The 22660-nt window shown below is 56.4% G+C and overlaps 1 protein-coding gene across 8 annotated transcripts in view; it reads left to right on the forward strand.

Moving 5' to 3' along the window:
• Positions 1-22660, forward strand: part of MEF2D (myocyte enhancer factor 2D) — a 76810-nt gene that overhangs the window by 50776 nt on the left and 3374 nt on the right. For 6 of the 8 annotated variants that reach the window (XM_063420436.1, XM_063420442.1, XM_063420437.1 and 3 more), the window contains 6 exons: positions 5392-5529; positions 9098-9308; positions 11990-12046; positions 15614-15804; positions 16117-16137; positions 19236-19365. In XM_063420436.1, the coding sequence (XP_063276506.1) occupies positions 5392-5529; positions 9098-9308; positions 11990-12046; positions 15614-15804; positions 16117-16137; positions 19236-19365 (748 nt within the window). Of the gene's footprint in view, positions 1-5391; positions 5530-5662; positions 5798-9097; positions 9309-11989; positions 12047-15613; positions 15805-16116; positions 16138-19235; positions 19366-22660 lie in introns of all 8 variants that reach the window. The other 2 variants (XM_063420445.1, XM_063420443.1) reach the window with 2 other exon arrangements.

Raw genomic sequence — 22660 nt, forward strand, 5'->3', positions numbered from 1 at the left:
TTTGAGTCAGGTAATGCCCCTTCACTGTGCAAATGCCAGCCTCTCTGGGATGCTCAAACTGCGGCGCTCGCAGCATTGAACAGATTTGTCTTAGCCTAAAAATACCGTAAACATTTTGGGCAGCGTTCTCTGTTCCCTTATGGTCCAAGATGCAAACACTCCCAAGCCGACAAGTTACACACAGTCCTTGGCACCCAAAGAAACACTGTGTTTGCACCACATGAAAAGCTGGATCTGCATCCAAAGCCAAGGAGAGGAACATCGGGAGCGGAAGGATATTGGTGGATGGCAAGGAAAAGAGCCCAAACGCGCTGGGCTCGGCATGTCTTGCTGGCAGAGCTGTCATGGAGCAAAACCTGCTGGGGTGCAGGCAGGTTTGGAGGCTGCTGAAGCATCCCTCCTCGTCCTTGTCTTGTCTGGGAGCAGGGCTGGGGCTGCTCTAAGATTTTTGCTGTTTTCTGAATCCATGCCTGCAGGAGACCATTCCTGCTCTTGGTGCTGATTTCCATTTCCCCTCACCCAGGTCGGGTTCCACCAGACCAGCTGTGTCCCCACTGCACACAAATCCAATTTATCTCATGTTTCTTGGTGGATCCCAGTTGAATTTGACTCACAAAAAGTATCTTCTCATTCTGGAAGCTTCCCCACATTGAGCGTTTAGAGACCGTGAAAACCCTGGCTGGGAATTTGCCACCAAATATGATTTTTAAGTGGATTTCCAGGGGCTGCTGCAGCAACCCATCTTCCCTGTGACGCCTGCGACCCCTTCCTGCTAAGGGATTCAGCCCTGAGTGGCTCTGGCAGTATCTCAGGAAGGCTGAGGAGCAGCCAGGACCTGGAGGAATTGAGGCAGAATCCCCTTGATTTTGTTTTTCTGGTGGAAGTGGAGCGAGCAGTGGCTCCAGAGGGCTAAACCACTCTGCCAGCACTGCCAGGCTGGGGGCTCTGGGGCCAAAAGCACTGGTACCACAGCTCAGGGCAGGATGAGTTGCTCTGTCCAAATTACATTTCAAACATGAGATCTCCTGGTTTTTAGTCCTGGGGAGGTACATCTGAGGCTGGGACTGGGGGGACCCCGTCCCATGCTGCTCAGGAATGTCGTGGGGGTTTTATACCCTGGATATTTAGTGAGAGGCAGAGCTGCTCCATGCAGAGCATACACAGCCCTAGTTCACCAGGAGTTCCACACCCCAGCTGCATTTTGGGGTCCATTCCCTGCGGGGACCCCACATTTCAGCCGTGCCAGGGCTCGGCGGCGGCTGTCAGGAGTGGGATTCAGCCACGCAACCCCTGTGGCTTCTGTGTGCCCGGCAAAGTCCTGGTTATTGCAGGCTTTTAAGTCGGAGCAAATCTCTCTAATGCAGCGAGGGGGGTTTCCTTAATCAGGCGGGGGACAGCTGAGCCCCCAGACAGGCACGCTGGGTGCCACGTGCGCGCCCGCCCTGGGATCACGCCGGCTTTGGTCCTCGCTGTCGCTTCTCGTTTCCTCACAGCCTGCCTGACGTGCCAGTTCCTGATAAGGGACTTGGACAGAGCAGAGCTCACTGGGCACCAGGATGCTCTACAGCCAGTTAAAGCCACACAGCCGTTTCTGCCCTTTCCTTGGCTGAACGTCCTGGAGGGGCTGATTTTCCCCTAATTTTTCTTCGGGGGATTGTCATTCCCCGGGATATGTTAAATCAGACATTTTGCAGGATGCTGGGGAGATGGTAAAATGCAGAGGCAGTTGCCAGTGTCATATCTTCATTCTCATTCTCATCCTTATCCTCATCCAGACTTCTCCAAAGCCCAGACTGGTTGAGCCTCCCTCCCCTAAGGGAAGTCAACTGCATCCTGGTTGAGCATCGTTTCCTCTCACATGTTCTGCATTTCCTGCTGCTCTCTTACCCTCTTTGAGATGGAAATCTGCTCCCGTGTGAGCTGGGATCGTGGAAGTGAGAATATTGCCTGGCAAACCAGGATGTGCAGGGGATGGTGATAGAATGGGGGGACCTGAGTGTGGTGGGAAGAGGGGCAGGTGATGGCCAAGGTGGATTTTGGCTGTGAGAAGTTCACACCGTGGTTTTCTCTGCAAATTTTCTGCAGGAAAGGAATTACTTTTAAATCTCTTCCATATGAAAAATTGTTGTGTTCCACTGGCTGCAGCCCAATGACAGAAAGGTTTCCTGAAAACCTCTTTGCATCTTGTGTTTTTTCCCTGGCAAAAAGAAAGAGGAGGAATGAGAAGGAAAGTTCTTTTCTAAAAGACCTTGCAGAGATCCCCAAAACAGGAATCTTTGGGTTTGGTTCCCGCTCCAGCAGAATTGTTTTCCTTTTACATCATCTTGACAAAAAGCTAAAAATGTGGGACATGCTTTTTTATTTTTTTGTAAAAAAACCCCAAAGAACCAGCAGCCAACGCCCGTGTGGCTGGCAATGGCATTTTGTTGTCCCAGACCTCTCGTTGAGCAGCAGATTGCTGCAAGCCCCGCTGCCTTGGCTCACGTCCTGCTGTGACTCCGGCCCGGTCACTCCCGGTGCTTCCCGTCCCGCCGTGCTGCAGATCGGCCCCAGGTCAGCCCTGCCAGCTCTGGGGCTTGTCCCCATCCCCTTCCTGCAGCTCTGGCAGCCCCTCACGGTGTTACAGGTTGCAATCCCAGCTTCAAGGTCACAATCCCAGTTTGGGGGTCACAGTCGAGGCTCACAGGTTTACAGTCACAGCTCACGCTGCTGCCTGTAGCATCCAGGAGGGAATTCTTCCCCATGCACAACTGGCTTGACACTTCCTGGGGCTGCTGGTGGCTTTCCTGCAGGAACAGGGGTGGTGGCACCACAGCTGCCCCTCAGAGCTCACCCACCCCTGTGAAGAACTCTGGGTCTCATAGACAATGAAGTTAAACTGATTTTACAAAGCTGGTGGCTGGGGAGAGCAAAGAGACCAAGGCAGAGCTGGGACACCAAATGTGTTAGGCCAACAGAGAAAGACCTTGGGAAGGACAAAGGGGTGATGCTGTGAGCTGTTTCAGGATCTGAGTGAGCAGAGCCACATCCACCCTGTTGCGCTGCTTTCCTTGACAGACTTGTTGAGGGAAGATCTCCAGGATGATTTCGTGTGGACTTAGAAATGGGAAAATCCTGTGACTGGTGGTGGCAGCCCCTCACTCGTCCCTGTGCTTGGTTCAGGCCTCAGATATGGGCAGAGCTGAGGGCACTGGGAGCTGCCTGCAAACCTCCCTGGTGACAGCGCTGCTGCAGCTTTTAGAAAGAAGAATATTGTTGGCTGAAACCTCTTGAAAAATCCTGTTGTGAGGTTCCCTCCTTTGAGGGTCCTGGGGGATGCTGGTGGCTCGTCCATCCCCACAACTTCTGAACCTGCCAGCTGGTGCTGAAGGAGAGGAGTTCACAGGGGTGTGAGGGATTCCCTTGCTGATTCCCAGGGAGGGATGGGAGGGCAGAGGGGAGAGGTCCAGCTCCTGTCCCTGCAAAGGGAATCGTGTCCAGACAGGCACAGCCCCATGTTAGACACCAGAGAGTCCCTTCAGTGCCTGAAGCCAACCCGGCTTCATTGCTTTGCTGCTCATGGAACAACTTTTTCCATTTTGCCTCTGAAAGAGAAAAAGGAAAAACTTTTTTTTTTTTAAAGAGAGAAGCTCAACTTTCCGTCTTTCGGCTGCATCGGTGAAACAAAAGGTTTTGGAAAAAAAAAATCCACAAGAAGCAGTTTCAAAAAAAAAAAAGGCAAAGCTTTTCCTTCCCCACCAGCAGCACCTCTTCCTCTTTTGGGCCATTCTGAGAACAAACAAGGACACGCACAAAAATAGAAAAATAATAAGGAAAAGTCCTCGGGAAACTGCAGAAAAAGCCTGGGAATCTCCCAATCATGGCAGTGACTGATTCCCACTGCTTTTCTCTATAGAGAGTCAGCTCAGGAATTAGGGATACCAGGAATTATTAGGTATAAAATTAATATTTGGTATAAGAATTATTCTTAATTGTTATTATTAGTTATAATATATAGTTATAATTATTAGGTATCAGGAATTACTGGTGACACCAAACAGAGCATCAGATGCCACCGTGGTCAGGAGTGAGTTGCGTCCTTCTCTTGTGTATGTATGTGAACAAGGACATTTCCCCTCTGCGACTGGATCCAGTAACAAGAGTGAAAATGGCACCTGGGAAGGCCCAAGAAGGAGTAATTTTAATGGAAAATATTGTGAAAAGCTTCAGCTGGATGGAGAACAGGCAGGGGTGGGTGTGGTGCCCATTGCTTGGCCGTGGCTACCTGGCACAAGTATCCATCCAGCCCGACCTCTGGTGCAGTGTGTGCAGCAGAGCTGAGCAAATCCTACCCACAGTGTTCCTGACCCTTCTGGAGACATCCTGCATTTCCCTCACTCCAGCAGCATTTCCCCCACAAGCCCTGTGTTTCCTGGAGCTTGCAGGTAGTTGAAGAGCCACTCCCAAACATGCTTTGGCCTCAGAACGGAGATATTTGTTGCTGTTTAGGAAGACAGAGAATTGTCAAGACTTTTTTTTTTTTTTTCCCTGCTGAATTTGGCATGAAAAGGGATCAAGACTTCCAGGAAATTCTGTAGCTTTGAATTCTAAAAAAAAAAAAAAGAGTTGGCAAGCGCTGGTTCCGTCATAACGCCTAATTGCTTTTGGTGTGTTTAAAATAGAGGGATTCAAAGTGGATCTCCATTGGCTGCTGAATATGAGGAGGGATTTTGGGGCACCAGGCTCCTCCTAAGGATGATTTGTTTTCTCACCTCATTACTTCAATGCAGCAGTGCCCAGGACCGTTCCTGTTTGTGAGCCCAGTCTTGGCGTGGGGTTTGTCACCACAGCCCCCTGTGTCACCCCCAGCAGGGCTGGCAGCTGTCACTGTGCCACATGCTCTGTCCTGTGATTCTCTTCCTGTGGCACCTTTGCATTTGGCAAATGCCACTTGTCTGGTTTTGTCAGGAAATTCTGACCAATTTGACAATTTGCCTGTAATTTGGGGGTTTGTTTTCCTGTCTGGCTGTTTGTAAGCAGCTTTTCCCTGTTTTTTGCAGGCCACAAAGAGCATTACGGTTTTTTTCCCCTCCGTGTTGCGGCACCTGAAAGTGATGAAGATGCCTCAGTTCATGCAGGGCCAAATTCAGTCCTGGTGTCAACAGAACCTTTGAGAACAAGGAAGTTTCTCTCCCTCGCTCCCTGTGCTGTTAATTCCTAAATTAGAGACACCGTGGCATCAAAACCCAGGGGCTGTGTCCTGACTTTTTAACCCCTTTTTGGGGGTGATGGTGTTGATTCATACAGGGGCAAATCCTGGTCCATCCAGGCCAGGGGATGTTCTCCAGGGGGACCTGCCCGTGTTCCCCGTCCCCACTCCCCCATCTCAGACTGTCCCGGTTGTGTTTTCAGACGTTAAGAAAGAAAGGTTTTAACGGCTGTGACAGCCCAGAGCCCGACGGCGACGACTCCATAGACCAGAGCCCCTTGATGGAGGATAAGTACCGCAAAGGCAGCGAGGATTTGGATATCCTGTTCAAGCGATACGGTGTAAGTACCTGCCTGTGCCTGGAAAACCTTCATTATGTGTTCTTTTCTGTTTTGTTTCTCTTCTGTTCGACTTCCCCTCGACCTCGTCCCCCACTCCCTCCCCGACGCCCCCGTGTCCCCCCACACGTAACAGGCACTGAACAAGAAGCACAGGGAGTGCGAGAGCCCAGAAGGGGATGAAGTGTTTGCGCTGACCCCGCAGACGGAGGAGAAATATAAAAAGATTGATGAGGAGTTTGATAAAATGATGCAGAGTTACCGGCTCGCAGTGAGTAGCTGGTGGCCTGCAGCCCCCTGGTCCCCTCCCTGGTGCCTCCAGGTGTTGGGGGGTGGATTTTGCATGGCTTTGCTTCAGAGCTGTGCCATGCCTTGGGAGCCGATGCCAACAGCCCCTGCAGCCCTGAATGCACCTGGCCCTTGAGGGCCCTTCCTGTGTCCCATCCTTGGGAAAATCATTCTTACTAGCTCTGGCATTCCTGACCCTCCTTGGCTCTGGCCAGGCAGTTCAGGAGTGTATTGCTTGTCTCATCTTCTCTACTGCAAGTACAGGATTAGGGCTTCCTTTTTCACCCTCTTTTCCTCAAAAAAACAGATTTTAGTGTGGGTTAGGATCCCAGTGCTCATGTGAGCTGGTCGCGAGTGCCGACCCCTCACCTCATCCTTGCAAAGCTCAGCCTGGTTTGGGCTATTCCACATTAATTCCCCCCAAATCCACTGAGCCCTCAGCACAACTGGTGGCCGTGGCAGAAATCCAGGGAGGTTTTAGCCTGTGATCCCAGAGCTGTCACTGGCACCGGGGTGGCATCAGGACAGTGCTGAAAGGGATTTGTGTCAGGAGACAGGAGGAGGAGGGGGACATGTTTCAAATTAGTTGTTAGTTCAAGGGAGCAGAGACTATTGATGCAGGCAACGGCTCTTGGGGGGATTAGCCCTGAGTCGCTGCAGCCGTAATTAATGCTGCCGGAGCAGGGGGGAGGCTCCTTTTCCAGGGGTGGATGCAGCACAGCAAAAATTACACACACAGCCCCACCCAAAATAATCTGCCCTTCTGTGCTTTGCGAGCTCCCACAAGTTAAAATTCTGGCTTTTCTCGAGAACTGGGCCTTGTGAAATCCTCAGGTTTTATTTTGCTGACTCAGCACTGTGTTGCTCCCTGAGCCTCACAAAGATCCCAAAATCTGCATTTCCATCCCCTAGATCTCAGGGTGGAGGGGGTGGGGAGCCTGCCCTGAGTCCTGGGAAGGCTGAGGAGGTGGAGGAAAGTGGGGTGCAGGTGGTGGTGATCTCTGGCAACTCTGCTGTGACAATGAGCTCAGACTCACGAGAGGGGTTCAGGGCAGGATTAGCTCTGTCAGGACATGGATCTACCTCAGCCTCCCTGGTTTCACTAGGGGGGTACAGGTTCTCACCCTGCCAGGGTGTATGGGGTGGGAGTAGAGCCCCAGCAGGACACACACCACCCCAGCACCTGGCACAAGCCCTGCCACTGGTGGAAACAGGCTCAAAAGCCACCTGAGCTTTGTCCTTTAGTGCAGAATACCCTCGTGAGCCGGGACTGCTCAGCATCACAGTGTGTCTGCTGCAAAGGGAGGGCCCCGAGTAGGCCCCCCACCATCCAGACATGCCAATGCAAGGGTACAGTCCATGCCCAGAAGTCCTTTCAGTGGGTGGCATTCAAGTGCTGGCTTCTCCTCATCAGGGCATAGCATCTGGCTCCCCCACTAAACCTTCCTGGCAGTAAGGGGCCAAGCAGTGCAGGTGGAGCGTGTGCGGATGGAGAAGACGCTTTTCCATTTTAACCGCTGGGTTGGTTTTGTGTGTGACCAGAACTAACCCAGCGGGGTGGCCGGGGCCAGCTTAACCACAGCCACGACTGCTAACGAAGGGCCTTGGCGGGGCTTCTGCCTCTGGTGTTTGCCCTCGCTTCTAACGAGAGCAGGAATGGTGGATTTTGGCTGATGTGTGCCTCTTCTCCCCAGACTTTGGACCGATGTGCAAACTGCCACGTCCGCCGTCGTGCCCTCTCCGGGGCAGGGGGGTCGGGGTGGCCTGGGTGTGCCAGGGCAGCCTCAGCCTGACTCTTGTCTGCAGGTGCAGTGGGGTGGAGCTGGATTAAGGCAGACCTCGGCTCTTGGGCCGGTGTATCCAGCTCGTGGCTCTGCCACAGCGTTGTTCATGCTGTGGTGTGGAGGAGCTTTAGCTCTTCCTCTCCCTCCCTGGGAACGTTGCGCACACACGGGCGCGTTGGCAGTGATTTATTACACAACGCTGCTCCGGTGTTCGTGCAACGCCCAAGAAACCTTCCTCCTCCTCCTCCTCCTCCGATTCTGCTGCCGTGCAGGATGAGCTCCCGGGCTGAGCAGAGGGAGGGCTCCGTGCTCCAGCTCCGGTGGTGTAGGAATTGCTGAGCCTGTCCCTGTGAACGGCAGCTCCAGGAGTGGTGCCACAGCACGGGCTCAGAGCCGCTGTCCTCGTGGCTTGGCTGTGGCCGCGGGATCTCTCTGAAGGACAGGATGCCCTTGGGAGGCAGGTGGGGAGAGTTCCTGGCAGCGAGGCGTGGGTGAGCACTGTCCTACTCCTTCCTCCCATCCCCCTCCCTCACCTAAGGAGCAGGACCTATCCAGGAGCAGATTTCTGGAGGAGAGGGGGCAGCAAGGCAGCAGGGAGCTGCACAAGCTGCCGTGGGGAGACCTCGGCTCCCTCTTCCCTTGCTGGTGCAGCCTGTGGGATTCCACCTCTGGTCCCATTCAGTGCTGGGCTACTCTCCCTCTCCATCCCGGTGCAAATTAAAGTGGGACTTTAGCAAAGCCCGTGCTAAAGCCTCTAAGCAGGTGCCAGCTCCTGTTAACGAAGAGCAAATCAGTGACATAAGACCAACGGCCGGGATAATCGCAGCGGGTTTGGCTCCCACGGGATGCTGGTAGGTGAAGTTGGTCCACAACCTGCAGCCAAGGATAGGGCTTTAGCCATGCTCCTGCGTCCCTGGAGGCAGCTCCTCCTTCCCAGCAGCTCCCAGAGAAGACAGGATGGATCCCAGAGTCACCCAGGGGCTCTGCAAAATGAGTCTTTCCCAGGTGCTGGGCCACCAGCAGCAGTGCCAGCCCAGAATGGGGATCCACTACTGACTTGCTGCTGGCTCAGAAATGGCCTCATGGAATCCTGGTTGGGCTGAAGGGTAGTGCCAAGCTCGGCTGCTGTCAGTGCTGGTGGGGGCAGACTGCCAGGCTGGTGCCCACCTTCACGCTCTGGGCTGCTCCCAGAGTCTCTCCTTCATGCCTGCCCTGAAAACACAGGGGGTGAATAAATGTAGCCTGAAAATGAGGCCAAAGTAGTTGTTTGCAGAGCTCTGGTATGTCCGAGAGGATAGCCCATTGCTCCTCCTGGTGTTCCCTGGTGGGGAACTGGGCTCTGGTGTATCCCCCACAAGGTGCCAGTGTAGGTTGGAGTACAGCACTGCAGCTCAGCAGTGGAGGTTTGAGGAGACCTGACTGTCCCCCCTTGGTCAGCAGCTGTGCTGTGCTGCAGGAACTCAGCTCTGGCTCCCCTTTACCCCCTGCTCTCTGTTCAGTCCACAGTGCCCGCTCCCAACTTCGCCATGCCCGTGACGGTGCCGGTGACCAACCAGAACACGCTGCAGTTCAGTAACCCGGGCAGCTCGCTGGTGACCCAGTCCCTGGTGACCTCCTCGCTGACAGACCCCCGGCTCCTGTCGCCGCAGCAGCCGGCGCTGCAGAGGAACACAGTGTCCCCAGGGCTGCCACAGCGGCCGGCCAGTGCAGGTGAGCCACGCTGCGCCCCTGTGCACCCTCACCCCCTCATCCTTCCTGCCTAGCTGGGCTTGCAGCACCGAGCGTGGGGCGTTCCTGAGGGAGGGGCCCCCCCTGCTGCTTTCATCCCCGGTCCAGGGGTCCACATCCCAGCACCTGTGGGTGGAAGGAGCATCCTGGGAGGGTTGTTGTCCCTCGGTGTACACTCCTGCCCTCCTGCCAGACATTGATGCCCTCTGTTTGTGCCTTGGCCCCAAACTCAGGGCAACCTCCCCACCTCACTTGGGACTCTTTGAGAGCTGGATCCCTGCAGGGATCTGTTTGGGGTTGGGCAGTGCAAGATGAGTCACCCAGCGCCATTCCCGGGCTTGGGGGTGGCTGCCGGCATCCTGCTCGCCGGTGGCGCTCCGGTGACACGGCTGCCTAAAAAGGGCTGTTCTGAGTCGGGCCATGCTGGCTGCAGTTGGCCGTGGGCGATTACTCATGTGGCTCTGCTGACAGATTGGAGGAGCAGGCATTTCCAGCGGGGACCAGCAATGGGTGGCAGAGGCAGGGAGAGGGAGAGGAGCTGTCACCCACGTCCCCTGCAGTGGCAGCGGGGGACAGGGACAACGTGTGACCGCAGCCCGGCTCGCCCGCAGTATGATCATAAATAATAATAGTGAGCAGAAAGCCCCTTCTGCTATTTTGGATGTCACAGATGGTCCGTAAAAGTTGCCCGGGCTGCAAATGGCAGAGCTGGTGTCAGTGACCACCCAGACATCTGGGCCCTCAGCTGGGTCCCCTGGGGCTTTGAGAGTTCCGGGGAGCTTTGCAAAGGGGGTGGGTTTGGAGAGAAGGGCTGGGAAGTGCCTCCAGAGGCAGATGGTGTGGTGGGTCAGGGTGAGCAGGAGGAATGGCCTGGCTGGGATGCAGCAGGAACCGTGGTTCAGTGCAGCTTGTTTGTGCACTGCTCTCACCACAGAGTCTCCAAGGTGCCTCCAAGTACTCAGGTATCAGGATGAGGCCCCAGACCTGCAGGACAGGGGTCATTCTGCTCTAGGACTGGTCCTAGGGAGCAGCATCTTGCTCCAGGCAGGGTGGCAGAGCCCTCCTTGGGCACAGGCAGCCTTTGCTGCGGCTGCAGGGATCTCCTGCCCTCTCGTAGGCCCCTCAGCTGAGAACAGAAGAGGCTTCCTGGTAAAGCAGACCCCTCTGGGGGCTCGCTGTTTCCAGCTCGCTCACTGCTCGTTTGAGGGGGATCATTTTGCGGTTGTGAGCACAGAGGTGTTCCAAGTCCGGCCATCTGTGTCTCATTCACTCGCTGCCTGGGACATGGAAGAAATCCTGTTTATAGGAGCCAGGGCCTTGCATGTTAGAAAAACTCCTTTTTTCCCTGATTTTTTTTTTAGCATTGCACCAGAGCTGGTTGTGTTGTTTCCAAAACAAATGCACAGCAAGCGCTGGGTGGGTGCCTTTACAGTGCCTGGTGCTGTTGGCTCGGGGATGGTGTGGGAGAAGGGCAGCCAAGGGGGCTGTACAGGGCTGGGGGCCGGGTTGGCATCGCTCACCCAAGGAGGTGAGCCCCCTTTGGCAGCATAGGCACCAGTGCCTGAGGTGCAGATGGGGTCCCACAGCAGGGCACAGCCACAGAATCCTGGTGGAGTCCCTTCTCTGGGACTTCGGAGGCACAGGGACCTCTGGCTTTGCATTCCCGTCTCTTGAAGGCACAGTGCTGCGGTCACATTTGCCACTTTTAGGGCTCACTTCACCCTTTCTCAGGCTCTACAATTTTTGGGACCACTGCTGTTCCTAATCCTGCTCCCACACAGGGAGCAACTGTGCTTCCCTGCACAGCAGCACCTCAGCCCTTCCACCCTCCTCCAGCTTTCGGGGGCTCATTGCAAGCCCAAAGCTGAGAGCCACGGGCTGGATAAAGGTTTGTGTCTCAGGTTTCCCCATCTGGGTTGGGAAGGGCTGAGCCGTGGTTAGAGGTGGGGTTTGGCATCGAAAGCCCCTCGTTCACCAGCCCAGGGCTCCGGGTTGACTGCGGTCGCGGCTCCGGAGCCTCCGCGCCGGCTGCTGGCTGCAATCGCCGCCCGCGGCGTGGTCAGGCAGCCCCGGCTGGAGAATAGGTGGCTTTCAGAAATAGCTTCGTAACAAGGCAGAAAAAAGATCAAGTCTTCTTGCAGGAGGCAAAACTGTTTTTTGGGAATAAAAAGGTCTAGTTTCTCCCAGCCTGGTGGTGAGCGTCGGCGCTTCACTGCAAGTGTTGGGACCATGGGAGTGTGGATTGCTGTGGCATCCTGGCAGTGTGGGATGGTTTCCACTCGGTGTGAACATTACAGGGGGGATTGTGTTTCCCATCGTGTTGCTGGGGCTCTCTCTCTCCTGGCAGCACCAGACCTGTGTCCCCCAAAGGGGGGCTTGGAATAAAATAGCTGCAGTGTTTCCCAAGCTGCCTCCTTTGGAACAGGCTCCCGTGCACCTGGCTCCTTCCCAGGGGAAACGGATCTGCCTGGATAACATTTCCCAACCTGATCACCAGGAATGCTGCTCGTTTTGCCCAAGACTTTCTCCCCAGGAAGGCAGTCCTGCTTTTTTTTTCCTCTGCCTTCCTCCGCTGTGCTCCCTGCCTTGCTGCCCCTCAAAAGCAGGGATGCTCACCCTGTTTCTGCACTGATGGTGATCCCATCTCTCCGCTTGCTTTGCAGGGGCAATGCTTGGGGGAGACCTGAACAACACGAACGGAGCCTGCCCAAGCCCCGTGGGTGAGTAAGGAGCCTTTCAGCCCCACGTCTCTGGCTCCGTGTGACAGTCCTGCCCTTGGTTTCCCCTCGTGTCCCATAGGATTTTGCTTTGCTGTTGAGCCCTGCTGGTCCGTAGGGAAGCACTGGGGAAGATTTTGCTGCTCTTGGCAGTGGGAAGGGTTGGCATGTGGAGCTCCAGGCCAGCGCCTTTGTTGGGGGTGTTGGTTTCAGTGACCAGGGAGTCCCCATGTCCCCAGGATCTTGGGGAGAGCTGCAGATCAGGGAGGAGACCCCGAGGGCCAGGATTTGGGTAGGTCTGGGTTTAGCTCCTGGTGCTGCAGCCAGTTCTCTTTTGGCCTCAGGTGATCAATTAACACACAGTTCCTCCTTGCGCTCGGGCCCTATAAAGGAACTTTACTGCAAGGAAATAAAGCTCATTAAGGGCCTTTTCCACTATGAGAGCCTCAGTGCTAATGAGGCTCAGGCCTCATGGCTCAGCTCCTCAGCTGTAAAATGCACTAACAATATCTCCATCCCCACATCTGCCTCTGCTGTGTGCAGGCTGAGGATGTTGGGCCACTGCTGGTGTAGGCACAGCCCAAAAACCAGCCATGGCCCTGGGTCCTGCTGGGAAGCATCTGCTGCTGTCGGCACTGGGCTTGGCAGTGGTCCGAGGCTTGGCAGGGTAGATGCCATCCATCCCAGGGCAAAGGCAGCCTTGCTCCAGGAGCCTGAATCCTCACCCTCTTGGGGCCTTTCTGCGGTGGGTGTCCCGCCGACAGCACGGAGGAGGAGTGTGGAATTCCACATTGCCCCAGTTAAAACCAAACTGGAGCCAGGTCCCGCTGGTTTTTGGGTGGCATTGGTCCAGCTGTGGTTCTGCAGCACCATGGCCACCCGACCCCATCCCCTGCACTCTGGCTACTGCCAGGAATAGCCATTTCCCTGTGCTGGTCAGCAGCCATGCCAGTGCCAGGGGGAATTCTTCACAGAGCAAAACCTGCTGGAGTGGTCTGTGGGGCAGTGTCTCCCTGTGTTCTCACAGCACCCAGCACGGAGCTTTGCTGATCCTTGAGGGCAGAGGGAAGGGGCCATTGTGCTGTGGCCCCCGGGCACCCCTGTGGCCCCCGGGCACCCCTGCGGCCCCCGTTCCCTGCAGCCGCCCCCGTGTCAGCTGTTGGGAGCAGCCATGGCGGGTGCAGAGCTTGGCAGGGCCCGTGAATGTCAGCATTGACGTCACCGGAGCATTCCCTGCGTTCCTGCTGCCACTGCAGGAAAAGGGTGTGAGGAGCAGGGACAGCCCGGCCGTGGCCAGCCCCAGACCCCTGCTGTCCCCAGACCCCCACCCTCCCTGGGGCTCCCCTCGTGGCTGCAGGAGGGGACTGTGGCTCTGGCACTGCGCTTGCAGTTTTCAAATACCTGGTACATCTCCTCCTCCTCCTTCTCCTCCTTCTCCTCCCTTGCAGTCTCTGCAGCACTGAGTGATCACCTGCTGCCTCTGAGTCATCAGCTGCGGGTGCCTCTGGCCAGATCCTGCAGCGATGTCGCTGGATCCTGCCTGGATCCCTGCACCCTGCCCACGCTCCGTGCAGTGTGCTGTCCCCAGGATGCAGCACCCCGTCCCCTCTGCCTGGCCCGTGGGGGGGATGCTGAGCCCTGACTGTCTCTGCTCAAATTCACACCAGGGTGGTACAAAGGCAGGCCAGAGTGCTCCTCTTTTAGACACTTCTGGTGGGGGCCCTTGGCTGGGAAGTCCTGGAGGGAGTGTAGCCCTTGTCTCTGTGGCTCACACAGGGGTGGCTAGATCCATGCTGGGACATGGTAGTAACAGCAGCAGTGACAGCCCAAGGCCACCCATCTTTGGGGTGAGGGGCAGCACTGGAACCCAAACCAGCTCCTTGCCAGCACAAGGAGCCACCCCAATCCACACCCCAGGTCATGCACAGGTAACATGGTGTGCCTCAAACAGAGAGTCACCGTGGCAGCCCCACGTGCATCCATGCCAGTGGTGCCTTGGGAAGGAAAATATCAAAGGGTTTAACATTTCTTTTGGCTTTTCCATGGCCACCAGCACTGCAGGGAGCCAAGGTCACCTGAGGAATTTCTGCACATTCGTTGTTAATAAATCTAAAAACCAGTGGCCTTGTGAGCAGGATTCCAGCAGCTCACAGTGCACAGAGATGCCAGGGCCTGATGCACCAGGCACATGCCTTATGCATGGCTGCTCATGGCGATTTGGGACTGGGAGGACACCTCGGAGGGCTGGTCCTCTCCCTCCATCAGGGACACGGATGCCACAGATGCCAGCCTGTAGCAGCCTGCCCACCATGGGTGTCCCTGGGGCAGCTCCCAGGAGCCCTGGGACAGCACGTCCCATCCCCGGTGCCATCTGTGGGATTGCAGCCGTGGCTCCCAGGATTGCAGCCGTGGCTCCCAGGACTGCAGCCATGGCTCCCAGGAATGCAGCTGTGGCTCCCAGGACTGCAGCTGTGGCTCCCGGGGAGCGTGGCCACCCCCTGTGCCTGGTGCAGCCCATCCCGTGTGTCCATCCCAGGACAGCTCTAGGGAGGCAGGGCTGGTGCTCGGCCCCGTGTGCTGCGGCGTCACTGCCACCAGCCGCCTGCTGAAATGCAGATGCAGCGCAATGGTGGATGTGATTAATAATGCAATCAGCGACCTATTTTCCCGGTCTAACGTGCAATGAATATGAGGGCTGAATCCTGGTGATTGCTGAACGCCTTTCTATCTTTGGGGCCTATTCATGAAAAAAAACCAACCCTCATCAGAACAGTAATCTGATCCAATTTATTCCTTTCCTGATGTTCATCAAATCTTTTCCTTTTTATTTTTTTTTCTTCCTTTCTTCTTTTTTTTCCCCTCTCTTTGCACATAAAATCCTTAAGTGGGGCAGCAGGAGGAGAAGGAGGGAACCTTAGATCTTCAAAGGGGCAGTAGGAGCAGTGAACTGAGTCCTCACTCTGCCACAGCCCCTTTTCACTGCCCCAGTACCATAAAGAGACCTTAAAAGTGAATGTGCCAGTAATTACCCATCTTGGCAGGGCTGCGGTGCCTTGCCAAAGCACAGAAAGAGCCTGGCTGCTGATCAGGCTCTGAGATATTCTGGGTGTTACTGCAGGAACAAGGGGGAGTCCCTGCAGGTTGAGGAGCTGCCCTGAGCGCTGTGGGGCTGGTTGTGCCTGTTTGTGCTTCATGAGCCTGCTGGGGTGCAGGAGGGTTTTGGAGAGCCTTGAGGGGCTGCAGTGCTGCTCTCCCACAAGGAGGAGCACTCATGGAGCCTCACTGCAGCACCACTCACCATGCATATATTTACCACAGCTGTGCATTCACCATTGCCATGCATTCATCACTGTGCACTGACCACTGCCCCGTGTTCACTATCACCACGTGTTCACCACCACACCTTCAACCACTGCCCCGTGTTCACTATCACCACGTGTTCACCACCACACCTTCAACCACTGCCCCGTGTTCGCTATCACCACGTGTTCACCACCAAACGTTCACCACTGCCACAAGTCCAACCGTTGCCTTCACCTCCTTCCTCTCTGTTCCCCCACGTCCCTGCAGGAAATGGCTACGTGAGTGCCAGAGCCTCTCCGGGTCTCCTTCCCGTGTCCAATGGCAGCAGCCTGGGCAAGATCATCCCTGCCAAGTCGCCGCCGCCGCCGTCGCACGGCGCGCAGCTGGCCGCCAACAGCCGCAAGCCGGACCTGCGCGTCATCACCTCGCAGAGCGGCAAGGGGCTCATGCACCACCTGGTGAGTGCCCGCAGCTCTGGGGACACCGGGCGGGCTGGCAGGGGTTGCCCTGCCCACGGGCAGGCCACAGGGGGGTTTGGTGCTGTAGTGGTGGGAACTGGCTGGGGCCACGCTGCAGGGGAGGTCTGAGAAGGAAGCTTGGATTCCTGTGTGCGCCATCCTGGATGGTGCAGACCCTGTTGTATCAGCACCATTCTAACCTGCATGTGCCCCGTGGGGCGAGGGTGCGGTGCCAGCGGGCACAGTGGCGGCGGGGATGGGTGCCTGAGTTAACGGTGCCTCTCGGTTCTCTCCCTGTTCTCCCACGGGCAGACCGAGGACCACTTGGCTCTGGTGAGTTCCCCGCTGAGCGTGCATGGTGGTGTGGTGGGACACGGGCTGCTTGTCCCCTTGGTCCTGCCCTGGCTTGGCGAGGCATGGGGCACACACGGGGGTGGACACTGCCTCCCTTGTGTTGGGGATGCGGCGAGATGTGGGCACCGGCGTTACATCCAATCCTGCTGTCGAAAATAAATCCCAAGGAAAACATGCTTTTAGGAAAACCAGGTTCCCTATGGAAAAGAAGGAGCTGACATGAGCTGCAAAGTGCCTGTTTCTCCACCACGGCCAAAATTGCTGTGTCAGTCCCCCTGGGGAGGTCAGCCAGGGTCCCTGTGGGGACTGTGGAGCTGGGCTGGGCACAGCCACTGCCCTGGACCTGTCCATGGGGCTTTGCTGGAGCCACCACAGCTACAGCACAGGAAGACCTGGCCCATTGCCAGCCCATGAGAGACAGGGAGTAAATCAGGCTCTTCCCATATTAAAGATATTATTTAAAGCCTGTGTAAATCCACTGGCTGGCTAGCGCACTCCCTAAACCTCCCTTGTGCATGGGGCAGTTTTCTGTGTTATTTTTATGGCTTTTTTCCCTCTCCCTGCCAGCAAAGTGAATGCCACCTTGTTTGTGGCAAGGATTCACTCTGCTCTGTTGCTATTCTGGTGCAGGGCAGATGGGAGACAGGTCAGCACAGCAAGGGAAGGGCAGGAGCTGCTGCGGGATGCGGGTCGTGCAGCCAGGGGAAAGCTCTTCAAAAACACAGGAGAAAGCCAATCCCCCTGGCAGCCTGCACAGAGACACTCTTGGCCAGGGCAAGGATGGGCCAGAGCTTTGGCAGACATGAATTCTGCTGCTCTTTGTGTCCCCAAACCCTTCCTGCTTAGTGACCCCCTTCCAGCATCTCTGTGCCTCAGTTTCCCCATGTGTGGAGGGAGAACGGTCACTCCCTACCTCCCCATCTGCTCGTTCCTGATCCCACTGCCCAGGGCATTCCCTGCCTACACCCTGAAGCAGCATTAGCTAAAAATCCACTGCGGTGGCATTTGCAGTTTTAATTGTTGGTTTGAATTAACCTGCTGAGTTTTTCCCTGAAGGGAAAAACATCCTCGCCCCAGCTGAGGTGGCAGCAGGGGATGGAGGATGATGAAATGTGGGCAGGGTGGGACAGGGACCTTGGCACTGCTGGATCAGCAAGGGGACTGCAGGTTGTCCCTGCAAATCCCTCCTGCCTGGTACAGGTGCCCCCCTGCTCCGCTAACCTTCTCCTCAGATTTGCTCCCTCCACATTGCTCAACCTACACACCAGATCCTCTCTCCGAATGGCAGCTCCCACTTCTTTCCAGGCAGCTGCAAGATGAGTCAGCCCCTCCGCTGTGTCCCCACTGCCCGCAGCCCCAGCCCTGCCACCCTGGGCGCTGCTCCTGCAGCTCTGAGCCTGCTCTCCTCCCTCAGAGGGTTCAGAGGGTGTCCCCCCAGTTCTCTCCTAACATGCCGGGGGCAGCAGGGTCCATTCACTGGATCTGTTCCCTGGGAGCATGCTGCATGGTGTGTTACCAACTGGAATGGCAACTGGGAGTGTTTGTGGGCACGGGGTGTGAGCAGCACGATGTGGGGGGCAGCCTGCACACCTCCCCCCTGCATGGACTGTGGTGAAAATCGGGGTGCTTCCCTCAGTGCAGCTGGGGCTGACATCCCCACACTCAGCTTGGGAGTGTCCCCAGGTTCCTGGGGCTGGCACGCCCTGCCCAGCCAGTGTCCCACCAGCCCAGCCCTGTGGCACAACCACACTCATCCCTGTGCTCACCCAGGAAAGCCACAGAGCCCTGGAGAGACGGGCAGAAGGGATGGGACCATGGGGGCTGCATCCCACTGGGCTGGCTCAGGGTCTCATGGGGGCAGGACAGGGACAGGACTCTGTCTTGCCTTCTGTGAAGACATTTCATGCCATGTCCTTAACCCACAGCAGTGGGCACGGCCAGAGGTGGCTGCCAGCAGGATGTGTGCCAGGAAAACGCTCTCCTACAGCCCCCAAGAGCTTTAGCAATTAGAGCCCTGGTAATCGCCTTCCCCAGGCCACGGGAGGGACCTGCAGTGTGTGGGCGCAGGGTGAGCAAATCCTGCACTGCCAGGTGCTGCTCCCCTCTGGAGGTGGCCAGGGCAGGGCTTTGGCCTCCAGCCTTGTCCCAGGAGAGTCTCCCTGGCCATGGGGAAGCATTTCAGCCAGTGCCCAGCCCTGCAAGGCCCTGGGAGCCCTCAGTTCCACTGCTCACTTTGTCCCAGCCGGGCATGATTTAAGCTGGGTGATGCCCCAGTCTTCACAGGGTGACGTGTGCTGGGGTGCTTCGGATTAGAGTCAAGCTCCTTGAGTCTGATTTAAATCAGATCAGCAGAGACAGCCCAGATTATCTGCCTTGTAAACAGGGCTGAATCTGACCTGCAGATCTGACCACGTAACTGCCTGGAAAACCATGGGGGGAGGTTGGTCTTCACTGGTCCAAGGGCAGAGTTTTTCCACAGTGGACCTGTTTGTACCTGAGTCACCAAAACCTTGTGAGGGCACCGAGCCAGCAGGTTGCTGAGCACTGGACTTCGAGTTTAGGGATGCCAGAGTCCCTTTAAAATCCTGAGGCCAGTGCTTAGCATCCTCAGGTTCCCTTGTTCTTGGCCACCAGAGCTGCAGGGAGATGCCAGCTCTGTGCTGCCTCAGCTAGTCTTGGTTTGCTTTGGTCCCTTTGTCACCCCTTGGGAGCTCAGCAAGCCTTACATGCAGCCTGGAAAGCAGTGAGGAATTGTCTGAGGCATCCTGCTGATCCTCCCTCTCCCGGCACTCAGGGACATGGCTGGTGCTGGTGGGTGAAGCCCAGCCCTGGGCAGGAAGGGGACTCAAGGCTGTGACCTGCAGATGAGTGTAGCAAGGTCCAGAGTGTCAGTGGCTGGTGTGGTTTGTACTTTGCTTTTTTGCAGTGTGGAATGGCCAGAGGATCAATCCTGCTTGTCCCATGATCTCCATGCTCAGCCCCAGTGCATGCCCAGGGGGCTTGGGGGGGCCACAACCCATGGAAACGACCAAGTCCAACCATCTGGGCTTTAACCTCCTCCCTGTTTGCTCCCACAGCAAAACACGCAGCGGCTGGGTGTCTCTCAAGCAACTCACTCTCTGACCACACCGGTTGTTTCCGTGGCCACTCCGAGTTTGCTGACACAGGGGCTGCCCTTCTCGGCCATGCCCACAGCGTACAACACAGGTAAGACATGGGCAGGGCAGAGCTCTAACACAGGTGAGACATGGCCTGGCCAGAGCTCTCACACAGGTGAGACATGGCCAGGGCAGAGCTCTCACACAGGTAAGACATGGGCAGGGCAGAGCTCTCACACAGGTAAGACATGGGCAGGGCAGAGCTCTAACACAGGTCAGACATGGCCTGGCCAGAGCTCTAACACAGGTCAGACATGGGCAGGGCAGAGCTCTCACACAGGTCAGACATGGCCAGGGCAGAGCTCTAACACAGGTCAGACATGGCCAGGGCAGAGCTCTCACACAGGTCAGACATGGTTAGGGCAGAGCTCTAACACAGGTCAGACATGGCCAGGGCAGAGCTCTCACACAGGTCAGACATGGTTAGGGCAGAGCTCTAACACAGGTCAGACATGGCATGGGCAGAGCTCTAACACAGGTCAGACATGGTTAGGGCAGAGCTCTAACACAGGTGAGACATGGTTAGGGCAGAGCTCTAACACAGGTGAGACACGGTTAGGGCAGAGCTCTAACACAGGTCAGACATGGCCTGGGCAGAGCTCTCACACAGGTCAGACATGGCCAGGGCAGAGCTCTCACACAGGTCAGACATGGCCAGGGCAGAGCTCTAACACGGGTCAGACATGGTTAGGGCAGAGCTCTCACACAGGTCAGACATGGCCTGGGCAGAGCTCTCACACAGGTCAGACATGGCCTGGGCTGAGCTCTCAGGTGGGTCAGTTAACACCAGAGGGAAATGTGCTGCTGCAGGCACATGCCTGGTGCTTCCCCAGCAGCTGCTGTGATGCTCGTGGAAGTCGCTGCTGCAGGAGGTGGTTGACTCCAAGGGTTAAAATTAAGGGGAAACTCATTATATAACTGGTGAGAAGTCATTGCCGTAGCCAGAAGGGCTGTGAGGGCTGATGTAGCCCATTGCACTGTGCAAGTGGATGCTGATTACAGCCACACCCATCCCCGGGCTCTCACCCTGCCCAGAACTCGGGGGATGTTGTAATAATGGCAACAAGCATAGGCCCCCCAAAAGTTTGGGAAGAATGCAACCCAGCTTGCTCATAGGCACATCTGATTTGGGCTGGTGGATTGAAATCAGCCTGAGGCGACAGTGACTGTGCGGTTGCCCAAGCAGCAGAGTTGTTCATCTGCCACCTGTCAGACCTCCACCAAGACTCTGAGGACTTGCTGGCTGCCTGTGTAACTTGTTCTGGCTCAGAGAAAAGTTTGCAAAAACGTAAAAAGCTGCCTGTCTGGAAGAACCCAGAACTGGCATGTTGGGAACTCCCTCTCCTAATTAGTAGGTGTAGCCCCAAAGATGCCGGCTGTGCGTGATGAGGCTCCTCTCCCTGCGTGACCATGCGGTTTACCAGCCAGGCTGGGCACAGCCAGAATCCCCAAAATAGGTTTTAATTGAGCCCTGTGCCGCTGCTCAGGGTGGAGGGGCCTGAATTTCAGCTCTCTGTAGTTATTTTTTCTCACAGCTGACCATGGGTAGAGCCGTGTTCCAGCCCAGGTCCCAGTGGGGTCTGTGCTGAGGTGTTTGCAGTGGGGGTGAGCAGGGGGGGCACCACTGTAGGGTGCAAACTCTGAACCTGACAGTTCTACCAGAGCTGCCCTGTTAATTGTCTTGATTTGTGAAGGGTCTGGAGCACAAGGAGCTGAGGGGATTCAGCCTGGAGAAAAGGAGGCGTGAGGGGACTTTCTTACCACAATTCCCTGACAGGAGGGGGCAGCCAGGTGGGGGTTGGATTCTACTCACAGGTAACAAAGGGCAGGACAAGAGGAAATGGCCCCAGGTTGTGCCAGGGGAGGTTTAGGTGGGATATTAGGGAAAAATTCTATGTGGGAGAGGTGTTCAGGCTTTGGAACAGCCGTCTGGGGTAGTGGTGGTGTCACCATGCCTGGAGGGATTTAACAGAGTTGTGACTGTGACACCTGGGGACATGGGTTAGTGGTGGCCTTGGCAGTGCTGGGGGAACAATTGGACTTGATGGTCTTGGACAGCCTTTCCAACGTAAATAATTCTGTGATTCTGTGATGCTGCAGAGGTGATCGTTGTGTGGGTGGTGGAGGGGTGCAGATGCCCTGAGCAAACTCCCAGCCTGGGGCATTGCCACTTGTCCTTCCAGGACTCGCCTGTTAATGGGATGGTTATTGCCTGGATTTCAGGCTGGTGCAGTTGTGCTGAGCTGCCCTCTGGCCAGAGTTATGTGCCCTTTCCTGCACTGGCTCTGCCACTGGATTCAGTCAAACCTGACCTTTCCCAGCTCTGTGATCTGGGGTGGCTCCAGCTCAGGCCCTGGTGGGGAGGCAGTCACTGTCACCAGTGAGTGTCAGGAGCTCCCAAACCAGAACAGCCGGTGCAGGGGGTGCTGGATGGTGTGGAGCAGGGAACTCGCTGCCAGGATGTTGGGTGGGGTGTGCCAGTGCTGTTGGCAGCAGTTCAGCACCAGCACAGCCACCTCTGTGTGTGCTGCTGGGGTGGGGACAGCCAAAACCACAAGACATCCAAAATTAGAGGGAGAAACGGGGAGGAGAGGGTGCTAGGAGGGTTTGATGGGTGTCTGTGTCAGGCTGACATGGCTGGCTAAGGTTTGACCACCTCCTGAAGGAGCAGCACTTTCCTCCCTGGCTTTCTTCACCAGCATTCACGCTTTCCCCTTTGTGAAATTCCCACCTGGTGTGAGGTGCTCCACTGGGATTTTCGATGCTCCCGAGGTTCTGCACGGGAAAGGCATTGCCCTGCAGGTTGGGAGAGGGTGAAGGTACCGGGACGTGGGGTGCCCGTGGAGGGGGTGGGAGCAGTGGCTGCTGTGGGGGAGGGAGTCCCGAGCTGTGGGGTGCTCTCAGAGGGGGGACATGGTGACAGTTCCGTGTCCCCATGGCGGGTGGGGAGCGCCCCCTGCTGCTACCCGGGACACCGTGAGCATGGGGCTGTCCCAGGCACGAGTGGGGCTGTGCCAGGTATGCCCCAGGTACAGATGGGAATGCCCCAGGCACAGGTGGGAATGCCCCGGGTACAAGTGGGCATGCCCCAGGCACAGGTGGGAATGCCCCAGCTACAGGTGGGAATGCCCCAGGTACAGGTGAGGGTGCCCCAGGCACAGGTGGGGATGCCCCAGGCACAGGTGGGAATGCCCCAGGTACAGGTGGGAATGCCCCAGGTACTAGTGGAGATGCCCCAGGTACAGGTGGGAATGCCCCAGGCACAGGTGGGAATGCCCCAGGTACAGGTGGGGATGCCCCAGGCACAGGTGGGGATGCCCCAGGTACAGGTGAGGGTGCCCCAG

Source organism: Prinia subflava, chromosome 31 (assembly GCF_021018805.1).
Source record: "Prinia subflava isolate CZ2003 ecotype Zambia chromosome 31, Cam_Psub_1.2, whole genome shotgun sequence".
In the NCBI taxonomy this organism is placed as follows: Eukaryota; Metazoa; Chordata; class Aves; order Passeriformes; family Cisticolidae; genus Prinia; species Prinia subflava.